At 51.3% G+C, this 15,731-nt stretch overlaps 2 protein-coding genes across 2 annotated transcripts in view; one reads left to right on the top strand and one right to left on the bottom strand.

Annotated features, from left to right (window-relative positions):
* The first annotated feature begins 382 nt into the window (after positions 1-382).
* On the top strand, positions 383-9,177 carry UBE2Q1 (ubiquitin conjugating enzyme E2 Q1). Its single transcript, XM_017513401.2, has 13 exons — positions 383-862; positions 3,137-3,241; positions 3,575-3,679; positions 4,318-4,368; positions 5,981-6,121; positions 6,338-6,422; positions 6,696-6,756; positions 6,971-7,061; positions 7,179-7,237; positions 7,339-7,387; positions 7,656-7,751; positions 8,148-8,214; positions 8,682-9,177. The coding sequence occupies exons 1-13, from the start codon at positions 536-538 to the stop codon at positions 8,711-8,713; spliced, it is 1,269 nt and encodes a 422-aa protein (XP_017368890.1). The 5' UTR covers positions 383-535; the 3' UTR covers positions 8,714-9,177.
* A 1,792-nt stretch (positions 9,178-10,969) lies between these two features.
* Positions 10,970-15,731, bottom strand: part of TDRD10 (tudor domain containing 10) — a 48,916-nt gene continuing 44,154 nt past the window's right edge. Inside the window, exons 9-13 of the mRNA XM_017513408.2 lie at positions 14,944-15,091; positions 14,533-14,678; positions 13,793-13,947; positions 11,705-11,775; positions 10,970-11,441 (exon numbers count right to left, since the gene is read on the bottom strand). Coding sequence (XP_017368897.1) covers positions 11,409-11,441; positions 11,705-11,775; positions 13,793-13,947; positions 14,533-14,678; positions 14,944-15,091 — 553 coding nt within the window. The 3' untranslated portion in view covers positions 10,970-11,408. The remainder of the gene's footprint in view (positions 11,442-11,704; positions 11,776-13,792; positions 13,948-14,532; positions 14,679-14,943; positions 15,092-15,731) is intronic.

The raw sequence follows: 15,731 nt of genomic DNA, 5'->3' as shown, positions 1-15,731 counted from the left end.
GGGAAGCGGGGCCCGGGGCAGGAAACAGCGTCCTGCGCGGGTAGCCCCTGGGAGCACGCGGCGCTGGGTCACGTGAGAGGGGAGCGCCGGCGAAGGGGCGTCGCGCGCAAGCACGCACCACGTACGCAAACACGCACTGAGGCGCTCACAGAGAGGCAAGCCCCAAGTCCCGGGTCACATGTGGAGGGTGGCAGGCGAGAACAGGGGGGCGGGAAAGACGGAGAGATCACGTGGAGGAGGCCAGAGCAGGGAAGTCACGTGAGGGGGACGGAGGCGGGGCCGCCGAGGAGGAGGAGGAGGAGGAGGAGGAGGAGGAGGAGGAGGTGGTGGAGGAGGAGGAGGGGCGCGCGGCTTCCGGCGGCTGGAGGGGGCCAGTGAGCGGAGGGGGGGGGCCTGTCCCGGAGGTGGCGGCGGCGCCATCTTGGCGAAGGGGGGATCAGGAAGTGCGGACCGCGGCGGCGGCGGCGGCGGCGGAGCCCGGAGCGGAGGCCGGAGGCTCCCGGCCCGCCGGCCCCGGAGCGGAGCGGAGCGGAGGATGCAGCAGCCGCAGCCGCAGGGGCAGCAGCAGCCGGGGCCGGGGCAGCAGCTGGGGGGCCAGGGGGCGGCGCCGGGGGCCGGGGGCGGCCCAGGGGGGGGCCCAGGGCCGGGGCCCTGCCTGAGGCGAGAGCTGAAGCTGCTCGAGTCCATCTTCCACCGCGGCCACGAGCGCTTCCGCATTGCCAGCGCCTGCCTGGACGAGCTGAGCTGCGAGTTCCTGCTGGCTGGGGCCGGAGGGGCCGGGGCGGGGGCCGCGCCCGGTCCGCATCTCCCCCAACGGGGGTCGGTGCCTGGGGATCCTGTCCGCATCCACTGCAACATCACGGTGAGGACCCTCTCGCTTGCGCTTCTGTGGGGACCCCTTGTCAGGGACCCAGGATCACTACATCCAGCTTTTTGCTCTCGAAGGACCTGGGAGGCCGAAGCCCCTCTCAGGGCTCAGCTTTTCTCTCCAGGTTACACTTGTTTCTGCTGCTTGAGGTTCTGCGGTGCCCCCAGAATCTCTACCACTGACCCCGATAGCGAGGGACACCCCGACATATGGCGCCTAGACTACCCATTTCCACGAACCCACCCACATCCCAAGGTTCATGATTTTGGCTTTTTTGGCTACTCTTCCACAACTTTAACTTGCCACCTAGTAATGCGCCTTTCTTTCCCTTACTCCTGTTTCAAGGTTTTAGGCCTCGGCACTGACCCCAGCTGGAAAGCCCTGGCCTGGAACACTCTGCACATTTCAGTGATGCCCCCTTCTCAGTAGTACCTCTGACTTAGGACGTTGCCACCTGTGGGATCCCCGCCTAGGCATCCCTCATGGAGCCCCTCTTGCTCTCTGAACTTCATCAAGTCATAGTTTGCAGTTCACTGACTCTTCTTTCTCTGGATTCCCTCTTTCTGGTGTAACCTCTAACTCTCCTCTTTTTGCCTCAGCTGGTAGCAGTTGTGCCACTCCCCTCCCTGTTCCCTGTGGATATGTCCAGTTGCCGTGGGTTGTTACCTTTCCTGGTAATGATAGTGATGTGATGTGCCAGGGCTACCCCTATTTCTTCTGAGCAGTAACAGTTGCATTTCTCCCCTGTGAGCGTCATTCTATCCTAGGCATACACCTTACATGTCTCCTGCCTGGTCTACCCGCAGACATCCCTTGAACAGAGAACTGGCTTCTGCTAATTTGGGAATGTCTGGTACTGCATGGTGTAGCACTTACATTGGTTGATGTTACCTGCTGTGATGGTATTCTCTCTACCGGGAGCAGTAGCTGAAATGCTAGCAGACAGTACTTTACCCAAGCAGGCAGACCGAATCGGAGTAGCCTGAGGAAAGGCAGAGTTGTGAATTCCCTGGTACTTCGGTGCCTAAATTCAACTGACATGGTGTTTTCTGTCCCTTTTCTCAATCAAACCAGGTCAAGGTTTGGTGAGGTAAGCCTCAGTTTGGATTGATTGGTGCCCCACCAAAACTCATACCATTTCATACCCCACTCAAACCATTTCTCTCATTTCCTTTCGTCTTTCCTGCTAACAAGTTAGAATTGAAGGGCTAGGAGTGGCTTAGTCAAGTGAAGACTTGGGCATCTTTGATAATTATTTTTCCTCCAGCATTGAGGATTAGAGCCATGGCAGTGCTGAGATACCCAGTAGAGGTGGATAGGGATTCCTTGGCTTGTGTGGGAACCTCAAGAGTTAATTTTGTTCCTGAATTAAGCTTCTAATTCCTTAAGGGTAGGTTTGCCCCCATCCAGCTGCTTTCTGTTGCCTGAGGCCATTTACTGCCTTTGTCTCTGGCAGGAAGTTAAATTTAGGGGGTCCTCAGCCAGACGCTCCTTGGCCCCTATAAAAGAGACTTGGCCTAAACTAGCCCCCTTGGTTTGGGCAGAGGGGGAGTCTGGTCAGGCTGCATTTGGCACCGTGGCTCAGGAATGCTGGGAATGTCAGCAGCGTAGGCTTCTTTCTCCCAGCCTGCCATGTGGAGCCCTGCAGCCCACGCCTGGACTGAGAAGGTGGCAGGTTCCCAAGGGAGAGGTGGGGAGAATTGGTCTTTGAGGGGTTCTTCTGGGAGTGGTGTGGAGTGGTTCTTGCCAGTACCCTTTTACTCTTGGTTTCTAGAGATAGAGTCGAGTTTTTATACTTCTTTTCCTACTGAACTCTGCTTTTTTCACTTCAGTGTGATTGTGATGAGGTGATCCCTTACTCAGCTGATTCTGGAGTTTGAAAAGCAAGCTTGGAGGACTCTGTTCTGGGTCCAGGGAGAACTTGAAGTCTGGAACTTGTGTAGGCAGTGCAGGAGATCAGAAGTCCCCCCTCGCTGTTAGCTAAGTTTGGCTGTGCCGGGTTTCCTGGTTTGTACTCTTGAGGAAAGAAAGAAAAGGTCCCAGCCTGCTTCTCGGAAAGAGTCCTCCCAAGGACATTTTTTTTCCAGTTTAGGATTTGTTGTGAAAGTGCTTGGTTAGATGCTGACCTGAATTGGGTGTTTATGGGTTTTTGGGGGTGGGGGTGGGAAGCAAAGGGGCTAGAAGTCTTGGGGGGAAGAGGGCAGGCAAAATCTGGTTTTTTCCCCGAGTCACCCATTTTGATTGCTTTTGTTGCTCTTTTCCCCTCAGGAGTCATACCCTGCTGTGCCCCCCATCTGGTCGGTGGAGTCGGATGACCCTAACTTGGCTGCTGTCTTGGAGAGGCTGGTGGATATAAAGAAAGGGAATACTCTGGTGAGGGGGCCACAGGGTAGGGGTGCATTTTATTACTGTGAGGCTCATGCCACAAAGGCGTCCTATGAAAGGGATCCTGAAAAGTGGATGGTACAGGCAGCTAAACATTTAGGGGCCGACCTCCCAGGGGAGTTGCTTACTGAAGCCAGATGGAGACCCTGCACCAGCCCTGGGATTGGTCCATCAGGAGACCCATTCCCACAGCCACATGGCCCATAAGGCTTAGAGAACTAGGTATTGGTTTGGGGCCCAAGCTAAGAGCTCATCCATGCACTTGTCCAGATTGGAGTGGGGAAGGGAATATTTGATGTCTCTGTGGTCCCCTACCTGTAGCTATTACAGCATCTGAAGAGGATCATCTCCGATCTGTGTAAACTCTATAACCTCCCTCAGCATCCAGATGTGGAGATGCTGGATCAACCCTTGCCAGCAGAGCAGGTGAGCAGCTGAGGGTGGGCCCTGTTGTGCAGAATTGCCCCACAGAGAGTACTCAGTAAATAATTGAGACAAATCTGCAGTAGTTTCTCTCCATGCCCACCGGCTTCCGAACACATACATGTGATGACTCTCACCCTCGTTCTTCTCCGATGGGAATCTTCTCTTGCTAAATGGGGCACTAGTAGCTTTATCTCTCATATCAGAACTCACTCTCATGGGCAGCATCCTAAATGTTGAAAGGGAGGGGGAATTTTTACTATTATTTTAGCAGTAACAGTTGGTGGCCACTGGGGACCTAGGCCCCTTGGTGAGAACCACAAATGCAGTATCAGTCTAAAGAAGATCAAGTAAAGGAGGGGTTCTTAGGAAAATTAAACTGAGATTTATGAGGTGGGTGACAGAGATAGCCATTTTGCTTTTCTTTTATTCTTTGGCAGTGATAGGCGGAAAATAATGGGCTGGTAGCAAAGCCACTCCCTGGGCTCTTGCTTCCACTCAGATGTGGCTGGTGGAGGGACTGGCAGCATTACAGGCAGGCGCACAGCTTCCAGACCTGGGGGCCCAGGAGAGTAGGTTGGAGGCTGCATTCTAGCAAGCCACTGGGGCTCTGATCTCTATCTTTCCCCTCCCCGCTGCAGTGCACACAGGAAGATGTGTCTTCAGAAGATGAAGATGAGGAGATGCCTGAGGTAGGCTTGCCCCCTGAGGTGGCATGGGCTGGAAGCTCTTTCAGTCAGCAGCGTTGATCACCCATTATCCAGAACTTCAGTCTCTCCATTTCTCTAGAAATGGAGAGAGAAAAATATCAAATGAATAAAGGCAGGTTGACTGATCTGGAGGAACAGCCAGTGTAGTAGAGGAGACAGGGCACCCATATCCAACAGGTACAAAGCAGTTAAAACCAAATACTTGATAAGTTAATTTCAAATGGCTTTGGAGTCCAACAAACCTATGTTTGCATCCCAGCTATCCTAATTGAAGAATTTTATATAATCTCACTAATCTACAGTTTTATTATCTATAAAGTAGGATTATAATACCTAATACGTATGGTTGTCTTGAGATTAAGTGAGGTGTTAATATATAAAAAGCTTCAGACGATACACGATAAGTGCTAAACAATCTATCTGATATATTCTCTAAAAACGTACTTGTACAGAATATAAAATCATAGTTAGGAATTTGAGCTTTAGAGCTAGACAGAACTTGATTGAATCTTAGCTCTGTTAAGAGTTCTGTGACTTTGGGCATGATAATTAACCTCACTAGACCTTGGCTTCCGCATCTGTAAAATGGATACTGATAGAATAATGATGTGGTGGTAGAAAGAATTAAATGAGTTAGCATGTACGGCACCTAGGACAGAACCTGCCACATAATAAACACTCAGTAGACCTTACCTGCCGATGTGATAATTAGGTTAGTGTATATCCTGCCAGAAATGGGGAGAGCACTCTGATTACTTTTATTTCCTAGCATTAGATTAATATCCCAGGTTCTATAATACCTTAAGGGTCTTGAGACTGGCAAAGGGCTGATGACACATGAAATTTACTCCTCCCAGACATTGGACAACCCTCTGGGCCACACCCCCAACATCTGCCTGAGGGGCTGAACCCTAGATATGGTCTCCTTCTCCCCCATGGTCAGTGAGTTAGCTGCTTGCTTACTTAAAGCGGGATGAATAAGGGGCTAAGTCTGTTCTTGACCTCTTCCATGTATCTCTCTGGAAGTCCTTTCTCATTTCCATCTGGCAGTGGGTGCCTCTGCATATCCGATTCATGCTGTGCGTGCCCTCAAAAAAGATTTGTAGCAAGGAGAGGAGATTTAATGATCCAGGTTTCTCCTTTAGGCTTGGGGCCCTGAGAACTCCCAGGTGCAGTAGTCACCCGGTGAGATACGAGCTTTGAGTCACAGGGTCAGGCCCGAGTCATTTCTGCTAGGAATTAGGGAAGAGTTTCTGCTGCCAAGATTTAGGAAGAGTTGGAGCAGGGTCAGTCTAGAAAACAAAAGGGCTAAGTCCCCGCCTTGGTCTCAGCTGCAGCTCTGCTCGCTCCCTAAGTTCTTGCTTAGCTTGAGAGCTGAAGAAGAGATGAGATTTGCCTCATCCTTTAGATTGTGGAGGGAATAGGGCTGGAAATTATTCTAAAAATGGGACGTGTGTTGTGTGTATGAGACTGCTGGATGGACTGCTGCACCTTAACTTTTGGCTCTTTGCCAGATGGGACTGAGAAGGTGATGGCCATTCTCTAACCTGAATTTTTTCCTTTTCATTTCACTCCCACCCAACACCTCCCCCAGGACACAGAAGACTTAGATCACTATGAAATGAAAGAGGAAGAGCCAGCTGAGGGCAAGAAATCTGAAGATGATGGCATTGGAAAAGAAAACCTGGCCATCCTAGAGAAAATTAAAAAGAACCAGAGGCAAGATTACTTAAATGTACGTGCCTTCTAGGGAGAGGCTGGCGAAGGGGTTGGTGGGAAATGGCTGGGAAGTAGTAGGCTGTTGCATCTTAGTATGGAGAGAAGACTCCTTTTTGGGGGTATGCCTAATCCTTCCCTAAATCCTGGGTAAGCTGCCAGACTGCCCCTAAGGTCTAACGTGTGTTTATACACCACACGACCAAGGAATGTTCCTGTCATCCCTCCCTCACAGGGTGCAGTGTCTGGCTCGGTGCAGGCCACTGACCGGCTGATGAAGGAGCTCAGGGATATATACCGATCACAGAGTTTCAAAGGTGGTGAGTTTGCGCCAGAGAGGGGCCTGCACATGAGTCACCCATAAAGAGGGGTTTGGTGGCCTGGGACCCCAGAGGGCCTCGGATCCAGGAGTGCTTATGAACTTTTCAGGCCAAGGAGAATGGAGCTCTTCCAGCCAGTGGCTTGGTTGCATGTCCATCTGGGTCACCCTAGAGCTGTTGATCTTTTTCTCTCAGTCTGGAAAAGGAGTTTGCATTAGAGACTACTCACCACCTGGACCATCCTACTAACACCTGTCTTTTTCCTCCTTCTAGGAAACTATGCAGTCGAACTCGTGAATGACAGTCTGTATGATTGGAATGTCAAACTCCTCAAGTGAGTGGGGATTCTGGGATTGGAGAGGAAGTTGAGGAGGAGTGTGAGTGGGGCTACTGTGGGATCTCTGGGGCAGCCCCATCCAGCATTTTGGTTCAGGGTCCCGGAGCCGGTGTGGGCAGTAATTTGGTGGTCTGCTGCTAGCCAGGGTAGGGCCCTTATGAAGCTCCTGAGCCGGACCCAGGCAGCTGAGCCCAGGCTCGTTGCTTCATAGAGTTGACCAGGACAGCGCTTTGCACAACGATCTCCAGATCCTCAAAGAGAAAGAAGGAGCCGACTTCATCCTACTTAACTTTTCCTTTAAAGTAAGGCTTTTCCTTTCCAGTCACTCCCTCTGACCTCGCCGTCTGCCCGACAGTCCTGTGGAGGATGCTGGCCTCCCTCCCCTGACTATCATCCCTCTCTCTGTCTCTCTCTCTCAGGATAACTTTCCCTTTGACCCACCATTTGTCAGGGTTGTGTCTCCAGTCCTCTCTGGAGGGTGAGTGGCTGGCATGCAGAAGAGGGCATCTCCTCTGGCTGAGGGCGGGGAAGGGACTTTGAGCTTTTGTCAGGCACAGCTGACTAACCTTTCTCATGCAGGTATGTTCTGGGCGGAGGGGCCATCTGCATGGAACTTCTCACCAAACAGGTGAGCCCGTCTTCCTTGGCCAGGCTGCCCTGGGTGGGAGTTGGCTGAGCTTTACGGCACACACCCCTGCGGGCTGAGTGATAGGCAGTGATGTGGCCCTTTCATTCTGCTGGGCTGGGTCTGCACCCACTGACCTAGACAGGTGACAGTGCTGGGAGCAAAGGGCAAGTGTCGTCCTATATACCCAGCTGATTGCCGGGAGGACAAGTGTGAGCCTTCTCTGGAAGCTCCATCTGGACCTGCTTGCTTTGTTCCTCCCCTCACCCAGGGCTGGAGCAGTGCCTACTCCATAGAGTCAGTGATCATGCAGATCAGTGCCACACTGGTGAAGGGGAAAGCACGAGTTCAGTTTGGAGCCAACAAAGTAAGGATCCTGGGCCTGGGGCCGGTGGGGCTGGGTGAAGCCAAGTATACTTGGGGCCACTAGCAGGCCACGGCTGCTGCCTTTAGAGGAAGGAGAGCCTAAGGCCCCTGGGCTGGTGGCACTGGATGAGAGGGCCTAGGGTGCCCACGGTGGAACAACTGTGGTTTGGCCCCTAGGGGCACCCCTAGGACTTTTGGGAGGTTGTGGGTCTGGAAAAGGAAGACTGGGATTATGCCCCCAAGGGACCTCCTAGGTGGAAGGTACTTAAGTGTTTTACTAGACCACAGTGCTGGGAGCCCGGACTCCAGCGTTTCTGGGTGACAGCCTGCAGAAGGTGAGGGGCAGCTCACAGGCCACAGCTGGCCATGGCCTGATGTGTTGGCTTCCTCTCCCTAGTCTCAATACAGTCTGACAAGAGCACAGCAGTCCTACAAGTCCTTGGTGCAGATCCACGAAAAAAACGGTGAGGCTGGAGCCAGGACTCAGGAGATTCGGACACTTGCCACGTCCAGGTTTTCACTTCCAGCCAGAGCAAGAACCCCTTTTTCTGGTTTCTGATACTTACCACCCATTAACACAGCACCTGCTCCAGTTCTCCCAGGAGGGACTGGCAGTGGCTGGTGTTCACAACCTCTTCCAGAAACACACCAAAATGATCATATCACCGATAAGCTTGGCCGATAAGCTCCTCGGCCACCCTTTGAAAAGCTCATCTAACTCTCCCATCGTCTCAGGTTGGGCACATCATGCCCCTTTCTTTCTCATCGCCAGGTGTGCAGGTTCTTAGCTTCCCATACACCTCTCCCCACACCACGTAGCCTTTCCCCATATCCTCTAACCTCTCACACTGGAGACGTCTTCAGAGATTGGGGCAGGGCAGGGAGGGTGGGCCTGAACCTCCACCTCACTGACGGTTCCATTTCTTTGCAGGCTGGTACACACCCCCAAAGGAAGATGGCTAACCCTGGAGTATCACCCTTCCTCCCTCCCCAGGCACCACTGGACCAATTACCTTTGAATGCTGTATTTGGATCTCACGCTGCCTCTGTGGTTCCCTCCCTCATTTTTCCTGGACGTGATAGCTCTGCCTATTGCAGGACAATGATGGCTATTCTAAACGCTAAGGAAAAAAAAACAAACACACACAGAACTGTTTCAAGTACTCAAGACTGACTTACAGACCAACCAACCACCTTGCTGGAACCCTTGCTAGCAGGCATTCTTATAAAAGAAACTTTTGAGCCTCCTTATATTGCTGGAAACTCAGCTGTGCTCCAGACTAGAGCCTCCTTACCTATGCTATGGATTTTTAATTTATTTTCTCTTATTTCATGTACACTGCTTTTTTTGGTTACAGTGTATGATGGATGTGTATGAAAAAAATGTATCTTTGGGAAAACAATTACAGTTTGTTAATTTGAAGATGCTGGTCTTGACTCATCTTTATTTTTATTCGCACATCCCACCCCATCCCCTGAACTACTTGGGAGGTGGGGAGGGGTACGAGTCCACTGTTGCTTTGGTAGAGATGAAAGGCTGCGTTTTGCTGCTAAAGCAAGAGAAACGTGGAGCTGAAGCACACCTGGTCCGCCCCTAGATTTCGCCTCAAGGCCTCTGGAGCAACCAGCACTTGCCCCCTTGGAATGCAGAGCCTGGCCTGCTAAGCTACAATGTAGTAGGCTGAAAAGATGGTGTTAATTCTTAGGACTACTTTTCTAGTCACAGATGTTTTCAAATTTCTAAGAAAAAGAAAATGAGGCTCAAGAGGCTGCTTCGTAGAATTCCTTTTGAATGAATGGAGTGGGGATGGGGACACAGTCTCCGAGTGTGTATGTGGTCTTTTCTGATCTCAGCTGTGCGGCTGCAACTCCACTGTTCATTGGTTCCTCTCCTGGAAAGTGGCTTCTAACCAGCACCGGATGGTGATCATTGGTAAGCTCTGCTCACCTTCCTCTCTCTTGCTTCATTTGGTTTTGTCAAAAAGAACAGGCGTAGCTCTGAAGTTGTTTGGCTTGGAAAACTGTAGATTCTTTCGAGCCATTCCCAAAAGGGTTAGCTTTTTAAGGGGGGTTGTTCTATACACCTGTGTCCTTACCCCAGGCTCAGGAACTGCCAGGGAGGGAAGGTGAGGTGGGGAGTCTATACTGAGATGGAACTGTCAATGCTGTGTTGTACGTACTTGCTGTTGTAAAAGTTTGGGCATGACTTTGCATCTAGCGGGTGCTGCCTGCATCTCTGTCTGTAAGCTTGCTTTGGGACTGAGACAGCCTCTTAGGACCTACGATGCCAGCAGCTCTCAAAGATTGAAATGACAGAGGCCAAGGATGGCTAAGTGAAGACCCAAGTCTCAGAAAACCCAGACTTGGGACAGCTGCCTGGGAACTGTAGGATGCCAGGAGTTCTGCAATGCTTTGAGACACAGCGATGTTCACATTGGCCATTCTGCCCCCCCCACCCCTTTTCTTTTGAGGGACTTTAATGTTCGCTGCTTTAGGTGGATGGAGAGTCCACCAGTCCCACTCAATGCTGCTCTAACTCTACCCACACCCACCTAATTCGGGGTGCTAATAATATATGCTGAGGTTGAGATAAAGACGGGACACAAGGGGAAAATTCATTCCATAGAGCTGAAATCTGGTTTTCAAGGCCTCTGTGGCTTTCTTCTGAACTTAACACCAGCCCTGGCTGGAATGTAGATTGTGTTTTTAGTAATGTGTACTGTGAGCTGTCTTCTGTATAATGTATTTTGTAATGTATTTTTCTCATCTACCAAAGGATGAAACAAATAAAATTATTTAAATAGTTTGGCTCTAATAAAATTATTTGAAGAAATAGTGAGGTTCACGTTCACCTGACATAGAGGAAAATGCCTCCTCCTGTGAGCTGGAGAACACCAACTCTAAGAGAATCCTCCATTTTTCTTGCCAAACCCAGCACTCCCTTTTATGACCTTAAGTTTAGGGTTCTAACAAAGTGCAAAGTATAAAAAAGAATCAAGACCATGTCATCGTGAAACAATTTTCTTCTCTTCACTTAGAAGGCAAGGAGAAATGAAAACTCTTAGGTCATTACTCTACACTTTAAATGTATCTACATCCCAGGCAGGGTTTGCATGGCCCAGAGCCCACATGAGCAGGCTCCCATCTCACTGCAGCAGTTTTAGAGGGCAGAGCAGGGCAGTGGAAGGGTGGCTGGAAAGAAATATCCATCACTCCAAACTCATGAAACATGCCAACATTTATTTGCTCATTGGTTAATGTTACTCTACCTATTCTACATGGAAGGCCAGGAAAACTAGCACAGGGCTTCTCCGTTATCCAGAATCTGTTAGGACCACCTAGATCATGCTCTGGGGTGCAGAGAAGAGACACAGGAAAGAACATCCCAGCTGCCTCAGGCTTTCAACCTAATGGCAGCTTCCTAAGTTGGGTTCAAATGTCCATGCCAAGTTGGGGAACTGAAGACACATGACAAATGGGACTTCACTCTCTTTTGAGAGGTGAGCTGGGAGTAAAAGCAAAATGGAAATCAATCCTGGGCACAGTCTGGCCTTTTTCACCTCCCAGGCCTCAAGGGTTAAAGGGGCACAAGAGGGCAGGGCAGGCAGCCTCTGGATCCGTGGCACACAGGAGAGGGAACATGCTGAGGGGAGCCCCATTATTTAGACTCTTCAAACTTTAGGATGTGTGACTGGAAGAGAAAGAGAAGCCTTGATAGGTAGGTAGGTAGGTAGGTAGGTAGGTAGGAAAGAAGGAAGGAAGGAAGGAAACAAGGAAGGAAGGAAGGAAGGCAGGCCCACACAGCCAGTTCACCCAACCTCTCAGAAAACCAGCTTGTTTGATCTAAGAGAATGCCAGGTAAATACTATATCCAGGCCTAGGCAGCAGCCGCTGCAGAGACCCCAAGGGCAGGAGTGGAGGGAGAACAGCCAAGTTAGATGCAGAGGCAGTTACCTCTGAGTTCAAAGCACCAGTGATTTTCCCTTTGAGGATTCGATGGACAACCTCATACGAACTCAAAATGTCTGCAAAACAAGACACAACAACAAAACCTCAGTGGCAATGGGCTGGGCAGGAGGAGCAAAGGAGGGAAGCAAAAGGCGGGGGCTGCAGGGCAAGTGCTGTAGCCGCCAGCCAGCTCCAACCAGCAAGTCTCTGCTAGTTCCTGCTAAATCCCCGCTGCCAGGATCAAGTGAGATGATAAATGCTGAAAAGGCAGCATGGGGGGAGGGCAAAATAACAGCAGATAAAGGGAGGAGGCACTTGTTAAAATAATTACAGGGATCTGGGATTTTTAACAAGAAATTCTGGTGGGGACAGAAAATCATGTTTACTGAACTTTGCTCTGAGTTTCAGCTGGAGAGAAGAAGGTTAAAGGCAGACATTTTCACCATGAGAAGCAAGCACTCTTACATGGCTGGAAACGGGAAGTGCAGGAGCTCAGCAAAAACCCAGCTTTCCTCCGGACCTTGTCCCCTACGCAACTCCCAACATCCCACCATATCCCCCAAACTCCGGGACTGTTTGTATGCATGAAATTGAATCACGAAGAGTCAGACCTAGGTTTCATCCCCAGCTAGGCCATTTTCTTGCTATTATATGAGTTCATTTCACTTTTCTGAGCCGTATTTCCTCATCCATAAAGGGAGGAAAACTGAACATGTGTCTGACTTATCTCTGGGCTGGGGACTCTGGTCCTTCTGACAGGCTGGGAGCTGCATTTTGAGACAGGAAGCTCCTCTTCCCTGGGTCACCTGAAGTAGCTCCTGATGCCTGGCTGTTCGCAGGCTGGGCAGCAGGGACCCTCTTCATGCAATGACTCAAGACAACCTCTGGGTGGTGCTCCCTGCCCACTGGGCACAAACCCCACCAGCCTCCCAGGAAGCCCCGGCCCTGCACTTTTGGGAGATGCCTTTCCATCTTTAAAAGACTTGTTTGTCTGTAAAATGTTTCCATCTCAGCCAAGCGTGAAAGCTCATGCCTGTAATCCCAGCACTTTGAGAGGCCAAGGTGGGAGGATAGCTTGAGCCCAGGAGTTTGAGGCTACAGTGAGTTGACTGTACCACTGCACTCCATCCTGGGCAACAGGGTGAGACCCTGCCTTTAAAAAAAAAAAAAAAAGAACTTTTCCATCCTACTTTCTGGGTATGTATGCTTCCTCCCCTCCACTTCTGACTGCCCCCTAAAGCATTCTTTTATCCTTTTACATTTCACCTAACTTTGATCTTAAGAAGGGGCCTCGGGCCGGACACAGTGGCTGACACCTGTAATCCCAGCACTTTGGGAGGCCAAGGTGGGCGGATCATGAGGTCAAGAGATTGAGACCACCCTGACCAACATGGTGAAATCCCGCCTCTACTAAAAAATACAAAATTAGCCAGGCATGGTGGTGCATGCCTGTAGTCCCAGCTACCTGGGAGGCCGAGGCAGAATTGCTTGAAACCGGAAAACAGAAGTTGCAGTGAGCCGGGATTGCGCCACTGCACTCCAGTCTGGCAATACAGTGAGACTCTGTCTCAAACAAAAAAAAAAAAAGAAAAAGAAAAAGAAGGGGCTTCTCCATTTCCACCTATGGGGAAACCCACAGGTGTCTGAGGCTAAATGAAGCACATTAAGAGAAGACCCTGAGTGCAGTGCTCTGGCCTCTATGACTGGCATTCCAGGGCTAGTTTTCTTCTACGGCAGAATCCTTTTTCCAGTGAATCTGAAGCAACATGCAAAGTGTGTAAAACTGATGAAAGCTGAGCAGCTCTGGTGGAAGCAGGGTGGGAAACCCACCCTCTTCTCTCCCCTCCCAGAGAACTCAGCCTTTGGGCAGCATCTGAAATCCCTCCTGGGATCTTGGGGCTCCAGAGCCCAGGGATGAAAACCAATACCGGAGAAGCAGCTTTGCTAGGGGGTCAGATGCTGAAAATCAGGGTTGGGTGGAAAGAGAGACTGAAGCACCTTGGCCGCCCACTATGCTGTTCCCCACTCAGGTCCCAGAAGCAGCCATGACATCTCCTGTCCCGAAACCCTCAGGAGGAGGGGAGAATATCTCACCTTTCTCCAGCATGAATGGCTGAGTCAGGGGTGGGATGGTCCAGAAGTCATCGCTGTCCAGGCTGCGCAGTGACTGCACAGGGATGGTGGCCAACTGCCCAAAATCAATGAACATGACCACAGCCCAGGTGTCCACCCTGTCCAGCACCCAACACCTGGCCAGAGGAAAGGGGAAAGACAAAGGAAAATCATTGCCCCCAGTGCCACGCGAGGCAGTCCTCGGCAAAGTGGGTGTGAAAGTGGAGGGAGGAGGCCGGGCGCGGTGGCTCACGCCTGTAATCCCAGCACTTTGGGAGGCCGAGGCGGGTGGATCACGAGGTCAAGAGATCGAGGCCATCCTGGTCAACATGGTGAAACCCCGTCTCTACTAAAAATACAAAACATTAGCCGGGCATGGTGGCGCGTGCCTGTAATCCCAGCTACTCAGGAGGCTGAGGCAGGAGAATTGCCTGAACCCAGGAGGCGGAGGTTGCGGTGAGCCAAGATAACGCCATTGCACTCCAGCATGGGTAACATGAGTGAAACTCCATCTCAAAAAAAAAAAAGTGGAGGGAGGAGGGAGGAAGAGCGAATTTATTGTTTCTCCCCGATCCTTGAGTGGGGAAATGATGGTAAACAACGATGATTTTGAGAGAAGCAGCCACAGGGAAAAAAACACAGCCCAAAGAAAGGGAACACGAGGAGGGAGCATTATCCCTGCAGGCCTCTCCCACAGGCTCTACCCATGCCCGGGGACACACCTGTTCCAGGCACATCCATAATCCCCCAGGTGGTACTCTGCCAGACATCGGGTCCCACGCTGCACGGCAGACTCCTTCAGGTAGGGCTGCTGCTCCTCTGCCTGAGCCAGGGTGCTGAACAGCGCCTGCATGTTCTGGTGCAGAGCCTGTGGGGTACAAAACACAACAGCCCCACTACCTGCACTGCACTACAAATCTGCCTCTACAGATGTCACTTGTTATGTTAGCACCACTAATCTGTCCCAAGAGAATCAGGTATGAGGTGGGAAACAGAATGAGACTGAACCCGGGGATCAGACTGTAGTTACCACCAGCATCCTCACCACTGACCAGCTCTGTGAATGTGCCCCCCCCCAGGGAGGCCATACAGGAAGGCACAGGAGCCTCAGGGGGCCACCAACAAGTCCATACCTCAGTGATGTGCATGGCCCAGAAAAACGGGGTCTTTGGGATGATACTAGTCACCAGCAGCCCCGCCTCCCCACGAATGCTGTGAATCAGCGCCAGCCAGCTCAGGTCTCGGAAGCATTCCCTCAGGAGCAGCACCAGGAAGGACCCTCTGCGGGAACAGCAAGGGGAGCAAGGAAAGGAGCGACTGGACCAACATCTGTCCCACAGGAGGCTGAGCTGCCTGGGGGATGAGTCCCCTAAGCAGGTGGGCTGTGCCCACCCGCTCCACAGTAGGGGCCAGAGCAAGTTCCCAAGTAATCCCAGTGCACGGAGGAGGAAAGGAAACGCCATTCTGGGGACACAGGGGCTGGAGAGTTCAGAAAGAGGAAGCAGCAGAGGGAAACAAAAACACATCGAGAGACTCTGAGAGAGAGAAATGGACAAAAGTCCCCACTGGGTAGATCTGGGGCCTCCTAAGTGATTCACAGCCTCCAGATGATGCACGTGTGGACTGTCCACCATGCAGGATATGCCTTTCATCCCAGAGCTGCTCCTCTCTGCGAGTATGTGCATTCCAAATGTCTCCCTGCTGCTCCACTAACTCAATCACCTGCCTAAACCACATGTGGTTAGCAACAAAACCAAAGCCACAGGCCCCACAGTATTTCAAGTGAAACCAACTATTCTAGCACTCCTGACATGAAGAACAGTATCTGCTGTTAAAGCAAAGCAGGGGCCATAGTGGCATGATGATCTCCTGGCATCCAGGGTAGGGGACAGTCACAGGCCTTTGCTGTGCATAGTGGAAA

This window comes from Cebus imitator, unplaced genomic scaffold, assembly GCF_001604975.1.
Source record: "Cebus imitator isolate Cc_AM_T3 unplaced genomic scaffold, Cebus_imitator-1.0 Scaffold491, whole genome shotgun sequence".
NCBI lineage: Eukaryota > Metazoa > Chordata > Mammalia > Primates > Cebidae > Cebus > Cebus imitator.
Note: the sequence above shows the minus strand (reverse complement) of the source record. Positions and strands in the feature narration are given on the sequence as shown.

Excerpts from the sequence above, each read along its gene's own strand:
- UBE2Q1 (XM_017513401.2), top strand. The coding sequence starts at position 536 with ATGCAGCAGCCGCAGCCGCAGGGGCAGCAGCAGCCGGGGCCGGGGCAG. Across the intron at positions 7,238-7,338 it reads TCTCCAGTCCTCTCTGGAGG|GTATGTTCTGGGCGGAGGGG; the intron begins GTGAGTGGCTGG and ends TTTCTCATGCAG. Across the intron at positions 7,752-8,147 it reads TTCAGTTTGGAGCCAACAAA|TCTCAATACAGTCTGACAAG; the intron begins GTAAGGATCCTG and ends TCCTCTCCCTAG.